General features: G+C 40.9%; 4 protein-coding genes across 12 annotated transcripts; all 4 read right to left on the reverse strand.

Annotated features, from left to right (window-relative positions):
• Positions 1 to 758: 758 nt before the first annotated feature.
• Positions 759 to 1,464, reverse strand: LOC116212493 (dirigent protein 10-like). Its single transcript, XM_031547129.1, is given in 3 exon segments — positions 759 to 940; positions 943 to 1,044; positions 1,047 to 1,464. Coding segments are annotated over 3 exon segments (621 nt in total). The 5' UTR covers positions 1,384 to 1,464.
• A 1,323-nt stretch (positions 1,465 to 2,787) lies between these two features.
• On the reverse strand, positions 2,788 to 4,274 carry LOC116211415 (dirigent protein 10-like). Its single transcript, XM_031545786.1, has 2 exons — positions 4,117 to 4,274; positions 2,788 to 3,849 (listed from the first exon to the last, which is right to left on the reverse strand). Exons 1-2 carry the CDS (start codon positions 4,202 to 4,204, stop codon positions 2,912 to 2,914), a joined length of 1,026 nt encoding a protein of 341 aa, XP_031401646.1. The 5' UTR covers positions 4,205 to 4,274; the 3' UTR covers positions 2,788 to 2,911.
• LOC116211414 (DNA repair protein RAD51 homolog 4) lies at positions 3,768 to 7,297 on the reverse strand. Of its 9 annotated transcripts, none has more exons than XR_004157666.1 (11): positions 6,766 to 7,133; positions 6,531 to 6,646; positions 6,346 to 6,427; positions 5,871 to 5,981; positions 5,656 to 5,769; positions 5,465 to 5,555; positions 4,939 to 5,009; positions 4,582 to 4,731; positions 4,281 to 4,354; positions 4,117 to 4,176; positions 3,768 to 3,849 (listed from the first exon to the last, which is right to left on the reverse strand). XR_004157666.1 is itself a non-coding variant. In XM_031545785.1 (11 exons), the coding sequence occupies exons 1-10, from the start codon at positions 7,144 to 7,146 to the stop codon at positions 4,316 to 4,318; spliced, it is 942 nt and encodes a 313-aa protein (XP_031401645.1). In that variant the 5' UTR covers positions 7,147 to 7,295; the 3' UTR covers positions 3,935 to 4,176; positions 4,281 to 4,315. The 9 variants fall into 9 exon arrangements, 2 of the variants coding, with proteins under 2 accessions (XP_031401645.1, XP_031401643.1); XM_031545785.1 differs by lacking the exon at positions 3,768 to 3,849 and having other exon boundaries at positions 3,935 to 4,176; positions 6,766 to 6,845; positions 7,059 to 7,295; XR_004157664.1 differs by lacking the exon at positions 3,768 to 3,849 and having other exon boundaries at positions 3,935 to 4,176; positions 4,281 to 4,731; positions 6,766 to 6,845; positions 7,059 to 7,297.
• Positions 7,298 to 8,260: 963 nt separating this feature from the next.
• Positions 8,261 to 10,457, reverse strand: LOC116210020 (glutelin type-D 1). The gene is made up of 4 exons (XM_031543807.1): positions 10,156 to 10,457; positions 9,367 to 9,729; positions 8,918 to 9,275; positions 8,261 to 8,619 (listed from the first exon to the last, which is right to left on the reverse strand). The coding sequence occupies exons 1-4, from the start codon at positions 10,349 to 10,351 to the stop codon at positions 8,466 to 8,468; spliced, it is 1,071 nt and encodes a 356-aa protein (XP_031399667.1). The 5' UTR covers positions 10,352 to 10,457; the 3' UTR covers positions 8,261 to 8,465.
• Between the last annotated feature and the right edge of the window lie 3,045 nt (positions 10,458 to 13,502).

Genomic DNA, 13,502 nt, shown 5'->3' on the forward strand with positions numbered 1-13,502 from the left:
GCCCACTTCCAATTAACTCTTCAAGTAGCAGTTGGTTGGTACAATACTAGTGATGAAAACATTTCCCTGCTTGGCAGTTCGTATCAGATTTTAATTGATTCCCACCAAACTTGAGTTAAAAACAGTGAACGCTCCATTTCCATATCACTGGCATAATTCTTTCACATGTTGTTTATTTGATAAGGAATGGAAGTGAAGTTTAGTTGAGGATTAATGAATGTGACGGGAAGGGCTGCCACTTCATCTCGGACGTCCTGTTTTCTTGCATGGAAAGAAATCTTTTTAACACCAAGCTGATATGTAAATTGAGCAATTGGTACAAACAACCGGGATGCTGAATATAATGTGATGCAAAGAGAAAATGTTTCATTAACAACCTCACAAGGAAGGAAAATCATGTAACTGAATCAATTTTCTCAAACTCGTGAAAATTCAAAGGAGCGCAAATGTTCTTCCAAGATACAAATTACAGTTGTTCCAAGACAGAGAGACTTGTTAAGCAAGATAAACTGTGAATTAAACTAGAGTCTTGTAAGGAAGCACATTCAGTCTATGTATATATCTTCCAGATTCTTCCTTCCACAGTCTTGACTCCATTCCTTATTTGTTACATTTATATTTGTATAGTTATCGGTAGTTTCCTTGTATTTCATCAGCTTCCTATTCGGCCATCTCTCATTAGAGGCCTTCGTTGCATAAATCGATCTCTTGTACATTGAATTAGTTTAATACAACTTTTTGATATTCCATTCAAAGTTTTAATTAGTCTCTTGCTGGTTCGGGGCAGGGAACGTCTTAATGGTAGCAAACCCTGTGACATTCACATACTTTCCAGTCCCTCCCATAATCGCGAGCTGTGACTCTGAGACAACAGTTCTGTGGATCCCGAAGAAGCCGATACTATCCACATAACCTCCACTCTCAAACTTCGCAGTCAAAGCATCGTCTGGCTATTCCCATCCTCAGAGCTCGCTACACAGAACCCCCGGGCTTTGCCTACAAGGCATGACCCGAGTTCATGCCTTTTGGACAGCTCGTCATCAACACGGTTATAGTCCCAAACATCATCTTCTGAAGGGTCATCCCTTTAGGAAGCTGCCCTCCATTAAGGACCGGGAACCTGGGCCCACCTCCGATGAAGGTGCCATTCCCATTGTTCCGGACAAGGTTTCCAGTGGTCCCACTGAGCCCAGTAAGGAAGGGGACGTTGTTATTGTTGTTGATGAGGCCAGAGTTGCCGCTGCTCTGTGGGACCCCAGTATTGATGGGGATGTTGGCACCATTAGGCTTAGCAAAGGGGACCTGGGCGGTCACCGCAGGGTTGGTCACGATGCCAGTGACCGCCAGGGCTGAGGGGTTCGATCCCCCGAGTATGTCGTGCATGAAGAAGGTCAATACGTGAGCATCGCCTTCAGATGACACAGGAGTCACAGGACCTGTCAGGGTTTGAACTGCACCCGGTAAAGCCGGCACCACTGCAGGGAAAGGTTGTTCATCCTCAGCGAGGGTTCGAGCGGTGGAGACAAGGTCCAGTGATGATGAGGTGGCAAGGACCAGGAGCTGAATGAATAATATGTAGGAGGGTATATTGGATTTGTAGATGGAAATGATGGAAGCATATCCTGACATTGGAAATGTACGTTTCTAGGGACTTCTTATTTTTCCGGTTACAAAAGAGATGTTTTCTTTCGGTTAGCTATGTGATGGTAACGGGAGGACATGAAGTTGATTATATATATATATATTTTATTTTAGGGGGGAAGCCTAGAAATTTTCAATATTGGAATGTATCAGAAAGATGGAGTGGATTAGATGAATTTAATTATTGGGTTGGAGACTTGGAGTAGGTGCTGCTAGTTGTGTTTCTTGCTCCTCTTACGCATATTTTTATCGATGAGTTGGTTCTGTGAGTCAGAAGGGAACCTTTAATCTCCCTATGGGTTTTCTTTCTGATTGCAGAGAAACCATAAGAAGCGCTATAAAAGTGATCAAGTCATCCCATTATAAAATTGCGTTCGTGATAGTCGGATATCTCGATTTAAGTAGTACGTTCCATTGTAAATAAGTTTTGATCCTCATAATATTGTTCATCTGGTAAATGGACGGACAAACAGTTGGTTCCTTTATGAGTTAATGATCCCTCAATTTCACGACTGTATGCACCTTCATTACATGGCGCTACTCACACCTTCATCATACCATACCGGTGAGCATTCAGTTAATTTTATGAAAAAATTGTAGGATTGTTGCTTGAATAGCAAGAACTCAGACCTTAAAGAACCATTTTTGGTGGCCCATGTCCGCACGCCGTCGCCTTCCCAATCAAGAGGTCATCAGATCAGATCCATGGACAGGCGAAGAAGAAGGTGAATGTCTCGTGTCAAGGGGTGACCAGAAAATATCAAATCAACCAGAAAAGGGCGTTTCTGCTTTATTCTGGCCTGGCAACTCCTTGGAGCCTTAAATTAAATGGCAATACAGCATTTACCGGAGGATCAACGATTTGGCGACTTCCATGCCCGAGTGTGATCGTGCTTCCAGAGCTTCGAGTAATAACACCTGTGCTCGATATCTCTCACCGAAGTTTATTGAGTACTTCTGAGTTTGTAGCTTCCAGCAGTACCATATGGCCACTTGAATCAGGGAATGCAGAAGATGGAATTTCGATTCATTAAGCCCATAAGTTACCGGAACAGAGTTTGTTTCGCAAGAGTAACTGCGTCCAGCCCCCTACTGTGAACTATTCATCCTACTGCCCATTGTTTTCCTTATGATGATCAGAAAAGCTTCAAGATAATACACTGCATCCAATAACCTTTTGCATTTAAAGTCATACAAGCACGAGGTCTCAAGGTACACCGATATGTTTCAATAAAAAAAAACACAAATGCCAGCAACATGGTTAGGTGCCTCAAGCAAGATACACAGTAAACTGAACCACAGTTTCCACTCCATCGGTGTTCTGCTGGTTTGCGCCTGTGAATGTCTTGATTGTGGCATATCCCCTAGCATTCACATACTTCCCAGTGCCGCCCATGATTGCCAGCTGTGACTCGGAAACAACCGTGCGGTGGACCCCAAATAAGCTGATACTATCAAGGTACCCGCCACTCTCGAACATTGCTGTCACAGCAATGGTCTGACTATTCCCATCCTCGGAACTTGCAACATAGAAGCCCTGGGCCTTTCCAACAAGGCCCGAACCAAGCTCATGCCCTTCGGTCAACTCGTCATCAAAGACTGTCAGAGTCCCGAACATCAGCTTCTGAAGGGTCATTCCCGCAGGAAGCATACCTCCATTTAGGAGTGGGAACCCAGCCGAACCACCAATAATGTTGTTGTTGTTCCCATTCTGGATAAGGTTTCCCGTGGTTCCGCCCAGCCCACTGAGGAAAGGCACATTGTTGTTGTTGATGAGTCCATTATTGCCGCTGGTCTGTGGCACCCCATTATTGATTGGGAGGTTTGCCCCATTGGGCTTGGCAAAGGGGACCTGCGCACTGAGAGCGGGATTGGTCACAATGCCTGTGACTGCCTGTGCAGAGGGGTTCGAGCCCCCAAGTATATCGTGCATGAAGAAGGCCAACACATGAGGGTCTGCACTGGCCACCACTGCACCAGAGCCTGTGACAGCTGCTCCAGTGGACCCAGTCGCCCCAGGGGTCACTGGTGCCTGGACCGAACCAGCTCCCACTGGTGCCTGGACTGAACCAGCTCCTACCGGGGTCAGGATGGAACCAGTTCCTACCGGGGTTTGTATGGAACCAGTTCCTACTGGGGTCTGGATGGAACCAGTTCCTACCGGTGCCACAGGCGAAACGGGGGCTTCCTCCTCGGAGAGGGTTCGGGCTGCGAAAGCAGGGGCAGTGGTGAGAGCTAAGACAAGTAAGCAGGCTAGGGCTTTGAGTTGGAGGGAAAGAGCTGTGCTGGTAGGCATTTTCCTGGAAGAGTTTTGAAGTGTAACTTCGTAGGTCTTTGATGATATGCAGTGTTTATGGTTTTCTGTGGAGGTTTTGCTTTGTTGAGGAGATGATAGGTGGAGAAGAGCTGGGTGGTTTATATAGAGAGTGGAGACATTGACATAATATTGTGGAGTGGATTATTTGGAGCAGGTACCTTCACTTTCTTTCCCATGGAGCGGTTGGTTCAAACAGCTCAAACTGAGGAGCACTGACACTATTAAAAAAAATATTATCATCATCATGGCACCTTAAATGTGTATATTATAAGACTTTGGCTGCAATTCTGAATTCATAACAAAAAGAAAATACGCCAGTTACCTCCTCAGTAAGTTCCATCTGATATTTCACACATTTTAGTCATGAATTGTGAACTTTGCAGCTTTACCCGAAGCCTGTTGGAGACATATAAGAACTCCAAAACTCGCAAATAATACAAAACTATAAACATTTTAGAAAAGGCAAGCAGCATATTCCCATAAAATAATTGAGGAGAAGATCCCGTTAGTCAATTTTCCACAGTGTAATGGAGATCATGGGGTAGAAGGGCATAAGAACATTGTAAAAAAGTGATGGCTGAGTAAATTCTCAGTAAGCATAGGAGGAGTCGGTGACAGCTTACCACATACGGGTGCTTGAGTATGGATACATCACAAGTATTGCTTCCACAAACACGGAAAAAAAGAAGCCTCGTGTGAGGGATGGTCTTCCAACTCTCCCCAAGAGCTGGTTTAATAGTGCCTCGATTTCCACCAACAGTGTGATTTGTAACCTTGTATTGAGAGTCACAGTTTAAAGCTTTTAGTCCAGGCAATGGGAGATATCCAGATTCATCTTTATTTGATACTAAACATATCCCCCCAAGTGTGACAATAAATGAAACCAAATTCTTCGGTCCTCCAAAGGATATAAATGTGCCTTATTGGCTAATTCTGTGAACTGAGCATGTAATTAATAGTAGTTTCTGCTATGAACTTACCAGTACTGCAATATTGTATTCATGTGCTAGCTTCTTCAGCAGTGACCCAGTAGATATCATCAAAGCGCGCCCTGTAAGTATCCATAAAATCAGTTACATATCATACATAAACTACCCAATGAAAATTAAAATTTGAAATAAAGAATAGTACACAGATTATCTAGAGATATGAGATATCCAACGAATCATTCCAGGATCTGGGGAAATAATATCATGTTGAAGGGTACCAAATAGATAATGGCTAGGATTAAATCGGATTGATAGACTATTTACAGGCTTATATAAATAAAACTGACAACATATTACCATGCTTAACAAAGTGAATGCTCAAGTAAAGTGCAGAGCACAAGCATTGCAGTGGCCAAAGTAGTCATGTGAAAGTAAAACTGGAGATAAACATAGAAAATCGATGTTAAGATAATGCAAAATTACCTCTAGTTCTACCCTAGTCAATATCATGTTCATCACAACATCAGAGAAAACAAAACAGCCAACGTGGGATATGCATGCAAAAATATGTCCGTACCCTGTGGACTATTGCTTCCAAGGATTGGAGTAATTAAAGACGAGATGGAATCAATAATCAGCAGGCTCACACCACCATCTCCCTTGCACATCTATTATCAAGTGTTGGATCAGAGGGAATATAATATCTTATCAAGATACAAGATAGAGCAGTTCAAACTTTTCAAGTAATCACTGATGGCTAATGAGAACCTGCGACTTCCTTCTGAACTCCAGCTCATGTAGCATTGCAAGCAGTGTGAAGATGTCATACACACGGTGGCATACTATGCTGTTCATAACTGTTCGAAGTACTTTTTGGTCAACCTACAGGAAGAATAAAAAGAAAGAGATAATAGAACAAAAACATATGATATTATGTGCTAAAAAGACGCACTTCTCTGAATTATGAAATGAGGACAACAGACCTGGCCAATAAAGTGAGCAATACGCTTGGGGGAAAAGGAATTTCCTGTATCCACATAGGTGACACCACCTTTATGCTGGTATGCGACATTTGCAGCAGCTAGTAGGCAAAGCTGGAAAAGGAAGAGAAAAAGAGCAATATAGAAGAATATGGTGCAAGCCCCTTATGGTTCTAGAGTCATGTCATGGTGTAGGATAACAGGCTATATGGAAAAGAGTCGAATTTGCCCATGCATATGCATGTTTACACCATAGCCAGTACCAACCTAGAGATCTAGCATGTTCATTACCCAGGTAAGCAAGAGAAACCAAAAGCACCCACTGGAGAGATTTAAAGGCAGTCCAAGAGTACAGAACTAATGTTTCATGGGCGAGAGCAAATAGGCTGATGCTTAAAAATTGTGAAAGACAAGATCCGAAATCGCTTTGCCGAAACATCACTAAAGCAAGTCACAAAGAACTGCAATCCATTCTTACTTGTGTTTTACCAGATGAAGAAGGCCCGGCCAGCTCGGTCACATGTCCTTCATGTAATCCACCGTTGAGCAGCGAATCTATCCTGATTCAAGCAACCATGATAGAGACGAATCGATAAGTTCCTGAAGACCACAGAATTCATAGACTAGAGGGGAGAAATAGTACACACGAGTTGCCCCCTTCACCTTTCACATCCAGTTGATAACGCACGCTTATTCTTTTGAGCATCTTCCAACAGCTCCATGCCATTTATCCAGGGTTGGTGTATGGTATCTATGATCGCGAAGACCTGGTCCACACCCTGCTCACTCACCACAACATTATCAGAGTCCAATCCCAGATTCACCAAATTCTCTGAACCATTATAAGCATTGTGAGACATAACGTCAAAGATCAGAGGAATTTCTCGAAAACTCAAACCTGCCTAAGCCTCTCCGAGGAAGGCTGTTCTTCTGCATGTGCAGCTAAGGCATGGAGGTCATGCAAGAGAAAATCTTCCACTGCAGAACAGAACGAGGATGGAATTCGATGACCTTTTTTCACAGAGTAAATGGTCACCGGAGACCAACGTATGAATCTAGCTTTAACCCTACAATGCCTTGCTCCTCCGACATGGAGATGGAGATATATAAAAGGCATATTTACGATCAGAGTTCTTCATTGTGGCTGCTGAAAGCTTCGTCTCGGCAAACGAACATGGAGGGGAGAAGAACCTGTAAGAATGCCGTGGGAAGCGCAGAAGCTCCGGAAATTGGAATCGAGGATTGGGAATTCCGTCTCGAGGGATTTCAATGGAGGCATTTGCCCTCACTCCCCGTTAATCACACTCTTCTTCAGTCGACGCGCTCTACTAACTTTGCCATTGAAGAAGAAAATGAAGAAAGACAATTGATGGGCGGGCATCATTGATTTCCCACGAGCTCCATGAAATTGAAAGGCTTGACCCAACCAACTGCAAAATCCATATTATTTAGGGTTAATAAAAAAAATACAAAACTTTTACATTTTAATAATTTTAGTACCAATTTTTTTTTCCTTAACATAAAAATACACAAATTTTTAATTTAATAACAATTCTAATATGACGTCAAATTTTTCATTATTTTATACTGAATCGAGGCCACATATGACGCCGACGAATCCAATGAGAGGGTGATTGCCGAAATCTAGGCCTACAACCCCCAAATGGAGAGAATCAGCAAATTGAGAATTCTCTTTATTTCGACAGGTAGAGTCACGGCCCCAGTCATTACCCCTCAATTGAGGTCATCGACGCCCTTATCACGATTAAGGTCATCGACGTCTTCTGTGGTCTCGATTCTGTCCAAATTAACGAAAAAATTTGACGCCGTGTTAGAATTGTTATCAAATCGAAAGTTCGAATATTTTTAGACTAACGAAAAAAAAAAGTTTGTAAACTTTGTATTACAATTATTAAAATGTGAGTTTTTTTTTTTAATTAACTCTATTATTTATTTGACAGGATGATTGGAGCATGGCCTGCATGTCTGGCCCAATCCAATTATAAGGCCCGCGAGGGATAACGCATCTCTGTTCTGGATTTCCTATAATTTATGGTGGACATCGTTGAAATAATAATATACAATCTTCATCTAGCCAAATCCATAAGTTTCGGAAATTTATTCTGATACTGCAGCAGAGACCGATTACGCGAACATATGTAGATCTCTAGCATCTAAGCAGGTTCAAAGAACTAATTTCAGTGAATGTACGATGAATCGATTGAGAGACAATTCTTGCTCTCGAAAAGTGAGAGTACGAGAGAAGGTTTTTGTGCCGTGGAGTTAGCGGTCTTTACTCGACTTAGTAGTAAGGCCCACTGCTGGTGTGTGTTTATTTATCTTGCAAGACGTGATCATTCGGCCCGACCCTATAGTCCCTAATCGAGAGATTCGACCTTGTAAGCCGAAAACCTTCCTTATTCGGATCAATTTTTTAAATTCAAACATGTTCAAAATGGCAACAAAAGAGAAAAGTCACATAGCAAAGAGAAAAAGCCTAGGGAAAGAAGACTAAAAGCCACTAGTAAAGAGGAAAGCCTAGGGAAAGAAGACTAAGGGGGCATTTATTAGATGGGAGGATCGAAATGCCTCTCTGGTTCAGTTTGGCGGAGGGAAGAAGACGGCATCGGAGGTCCTCTTGGAGCGGAAGAGCTTCTCGGCCTCGGGTTTGATGTTGAAGGCTGCCTGCAGCACTTGTGGGGACAGTGCCTTCCACACTGATGTCTTCCCTGCAAGGTTGGTGAATATTGGGCTGCAATGCAACAATACAAGAAAGCAATAGGTGGTCAGAGATTTCCATTCTAATGTGGCGATAATGCAAAGATTGATTAGAAAGTGTTCAACTGCTAGTAATTTCCCAGAAAGATGGTAATCTTCAACATATGCCACAAACTTGAGGCCCAACCCGACTGTTTAACCCCCGTATAGTCAGGCCAACGACAACCATCGCCTTTCTACTTGAGATGATAGTATAAGAAAAGCACTTTCTAATCACAAAACACTTGTAAAGAAATGCAAAATCTATCAGAGAAGAAGAGAAGAGGCATTACTTGGGAGTGCTGATTATTGAGAACCACTCCAGGCCATCAGGATCAGCAATCTTAGAAACCACGAAGAACCTCGGCACGATGAAGAGGTTCCCTGCCTTCACGGTAATCTCCAACACCCTCTTCCCATCGACCCCGACAACCTGGGCCCTCCCGCTGCCCCTCACCACGTAAGTCACCTGCAAAGCCGAGTCACAAGAAAATCCAGGAGAGCACATCGCACTCCCGTCAAGCCTCACGAGATCAGCTCCTAGCCCGACCTCTCCCACAAGAGGCAGGTTCTTCGTGTTCAAGACCACAACACGACCACCATTGGGTACATTCACATCCAGGGGAGCTTCGATGCAGTTCAATGCCATACCTTAATAAGAAACCAGGTCGGAAGTGTCAGTAAGACATGTATAGCCATAGGTACAGCAAACTGCTAAGATTCAATGATATAAAACGAGTACCTTCCCGGTGCTCCGGCTTGGGCTCGGGCATTTGGAGCGATGGGTCGAGCTTGACTATCCCAGTGCCAGTCTGGCTGCCTACAAGGGCCTTGACATCGTTCTCTCCGAGATCCGAGGCCCTGCAGAGGAACTCGGTGGAGAAGCCTGAGAAGACGCTGTTGGCACCTGCGAGGAAGAAGTCAGTGAACTCCCCAGCCTTGTGGGCCTTGGAGGTTTCCCCGAGGAAGAGGACCACGAGATCCGGGTCCTCCTTGTTGTACCACCAGGTCACTGTCCCGAAGGGGAGGGCCATCGCATCGCCCTTCTTGATAGCAATCACCTTCTCCTCCTTCTCGGGGAGGACAATTCCAGCAACTCCGCATCCTAAATGTGGCCGCAGAGAATCGATCATTTAGATTTCATTAAATTGAAATTACCGATCACATGAGACTTAACAACAACTACCTACTGATGACTGACTGACTGATCACAGTGAACTGTGACAGCAGCTGATAATCAGAGATCATGAATCTGAATGGATGGAGTCAGCTATGAGCATTAACGATGAAAACTAATTACCGAGAATGAAGAAAGAGAGCCATTGCGATGCACAGATACAAGGCAGATAAATAGCAGCAGCAGTGGCTTCTATAATTCTATTCGGTGAATCTAAGGTTTAACGATGCATGCAGGAGGGGGAAAAAATATGGATAAAGACAAAATTGGCAGAGCGTCAGTGTCGCAAAGAATTTCAATTACGATGCGATAGGGGAGGAGGAGGAGGAGGAAGACCGATCAAGCTTGCGATACCTTGGAGGACGTAGGCGACCTTGGCGGAGTCGGAGTAGCGAGGGAGGGCAAAGCCGTTCTTCTCAAGAGCGAGCTTGCCAGCTCCGATGTTCCCCGCCTTCAGCATGGGGAGCTCCTTCGGATCCCAGGCGTGATACGACCCGCCATTCCCTCCGTACACCTTCTTGGGCAGCTTCGGGGAGAGATCGATATCCATTATTTTTTATTTTTTCCTTTTTCCTGCTGTTCGGAGATTCGCTTGGGAATGGAGAAACAGAGCAGAAGCAGCGAGCAAATTTAACAGAGCAGAACACAGCACTCAACGCATGAGGGAGAGAGGGTATTTATAATATAATATAAATAAAAAGAAGGCGAAGGTGACGGAGGTGAGATTTTACTGTTGAACTAAACATATCCGTCAATTAGATAAAAAATCTTTTAGGATTCTATCACAAGAAAGAAATAGCGTTTTAAAAAGAAAAAAATCTATTAGGATTCTCTCACGATAGAAAAAATCTTTTATGTCAATCGTTTAACTAAGAAAAAATATTTTTCCTCCTGCAATTTGCAAATACATTCAATAAGGAAAATTAACTAAAAAAAGTAGCTAAATAGTAATAATCTCAAATCATTGTTTAAATTTCACCCCCCTACAATTTGTAAAATAGTCAGCGATATTTCCTCGTTTAAAAATTAGCTATACACAATTCCTCTCTTTTTTTATATATTTTTCCCTTAAATCGGATCAGATTTGGTTCCGATAAAAAATATAAATATAAATAAAAAAAATTAACGGGTCGATTTGTGCAGTTCCATGATATGGTATTCAAGTGTCAAAGTGAATATCCTCTTAGTGGCACGTCAGCGAAATGAGGAGTTGTGTATAGCTAATTTTTAAAATGAGGGGTATTATTTGATATTTTACAAACTATAGGTGTATCGTCAAAATTTACCTTTTTATAAACCTGAAATCATTGTAGGCGTTGTTGTTTCAATTTTCAAATAATATCTATTAGAACTAGAATCGTTTTAGGATCATATCACGAGAGAGAGATAGAGAGTGTTTTACTCCGACTCATTTATCTGTTATGTCAATGCTAAATCGAGTTGAGTTATGAACTCAAGATGAGTTCTAAATTACCAATATTTTTTTTGTGGTTGTTTAACTTTTAACTGAGAAAATTGTTCTCCTCCTACCGATTTGCCGATCCATTCGATATATATAAAATCTACTAAAATAAAAAGTACCTAAAGAGCTATCTTCTCAAATCATTCTATGACATTGTTTCAATTTTCAAATAATATGATACTCTTGCAACTTTGAATTAATACATCTTCTGTATGAAAAATATAGTGCACATTTTTTCTTCTTAATTGAGTCTCTTCATTATAAATTTATAAACCAAAGAATGGTGCAACACCTAATTTACCACAATGGAACGATAGCTTAACCACTTTCACGAATTTGGCCCCTTCCCTTCTGACATTCTGGAGAAAATAATGTTTAATGTTTTTTTTTGGGTAAAAATGGTAATCTTTCCTTTTAGATGGCATAAAAGATGCTGTCGAGAGAAAAGGTTGCGCTAAAAAAACAGAGAGAATAATGAAAAGAGTGTAGCCAATTGGAATCAAGAAATTTCATATTCAATCTTTACCGGAGGAACTTATGTGTTCCTTTATTTCTCTTTATAATATAACTAGTAACTATAAGATAAGAAAAGAAGGGGAGATTGGCGAAGGTGACAGAGGTGTGGGATTTTACTATTGAGCTAAACATATCTATCTATCAGAAAAAAAAAATCTTTTAAGTTAAGCCGAAAACTTTTTTTCAAAAAAGAATCTTTTAGGATTCTATCACAAGAGAGAAATAGGATTTTAGCCGAACTCATTCATCTGTTTATGACAACTGCTTAACCGAGAAAAAATATTTTTCCTCCTGCAATTTGCCATACATTCAATAAGGAAAATGTACTAAAAAAAGTAGCTAAGTAGCAATAATCTCAAATCATTGTTTAAATTTCGATGACATCCTCTATAATTTGTAAACTAGCCAGCGGCACCCCCTCCTTTCAAAATTAGCCACACACTACCTATCCTTTCGTTGATTTCTACTTTTTTTTCCCTAAAATCTTGTCAGATTTGGTTTCGGTAAAGAAATTGGGTAACGGGTCGATTTGTACAATTCCATGGCCATGGTATTCACGTGGCAAAGTTAGTGTTCTATCGATGGCACGTTGGCGAAATGAGGAGTTGTGTATGACTAATTTTTTAAATGAGATGTATTATTGGACATTTTACAGACTATAGGAGTATCGTCAAAATTTACCTTTTTGTAAACCTGAAACCATTGTAGATGTTGTTATTTCAATTTTCAAATATTATCTATTAGAATTAAAATCTTTTTAGGATCCTATCACGAGAGAGAGAGAGCGTTTTACTCTAACTCATTCATCTGTTATGTCAATGTTAAATCGGGTTGTGTTATGGGGATGAGTTTTGAATTACAAATATTGTTTCGTTGTTGTTTAACTTTTAACTAAGAAATTTTTTCTCCCCCTACAATTTGCCAATACATTCAATCTGAAAATAAAAGGTAGCTAAAGAGCTATCTTCTCAAATCATTCTATGACATTGTTTCAATTTTTAAATAATATGATCTCTTGCAACTTTGAATTAATACCGTCTTCTGTATGAAAAATATAGTACACATTTTTGTTATTGAGTCTCTTTTTAATAAATTTATAAACCAAAAAATGGTGCAACACCTAATTTACCACAATGGAACGATAGCTTAACCACTTTCATGAATTTGGCCCCTTCCCTTCTGACATTCTAGAGAAAAAAAAATGTTCAATGGTTTTTTTTTTTTGGGTAAAAATGGTAATTTTTCCTTTTAGATGGCATAAATGATGTTGTTGAGAGAAAAGGTTGTGCTAAAGAAACAGAGAGAATAATCAAAAGAGTGTAGCTAATTGGAACAAATAAATTTTATATTCAATATTTACCAGAGCAACTTATGCATTCCTTTATTTCTCTTTATAATATAACTAATAACTATAAGATAAGAAAAGAAAGGGAGATGGCGAAGGTGACGGAGGTGCGAGATTTTACGGTTAAGCTAAACATATCTATCTATCTATCAGAAAAAATCTTTTAGGTTACGTCAAAAACTTTTTTTAAAAATAGAATTTTTTAGGATCTATCACCAGAGAGAAATAGCGTTTTACTCTGACTCATTCATATGTTATGACAAACGCTTAATTGAGAAAAAATATTTTTCCTCCTGCAATTTGCCATACGTTCCATAAGGAAAATCTACTAAAAAAAGTAGCTAAGTAGCAATAATCTAAAATCATTGTTTAAATTTC

The sequence above is a fragment of the Punica granatum genome, chromosome 6 (assembly GCF_007655135.1).
Source record: "Punica granatum isolate Tunisia-2019 chromosome 6, ASM765513v2, whole genome shotgun sequence".
NCBI classification, from domain to species: domain Eukaryota; kingdom Viridiplantae; phylum Streptophyta; class Magnoliopsida; order Myrtales; family Lythraceae; genus Punica; species Punica granatum.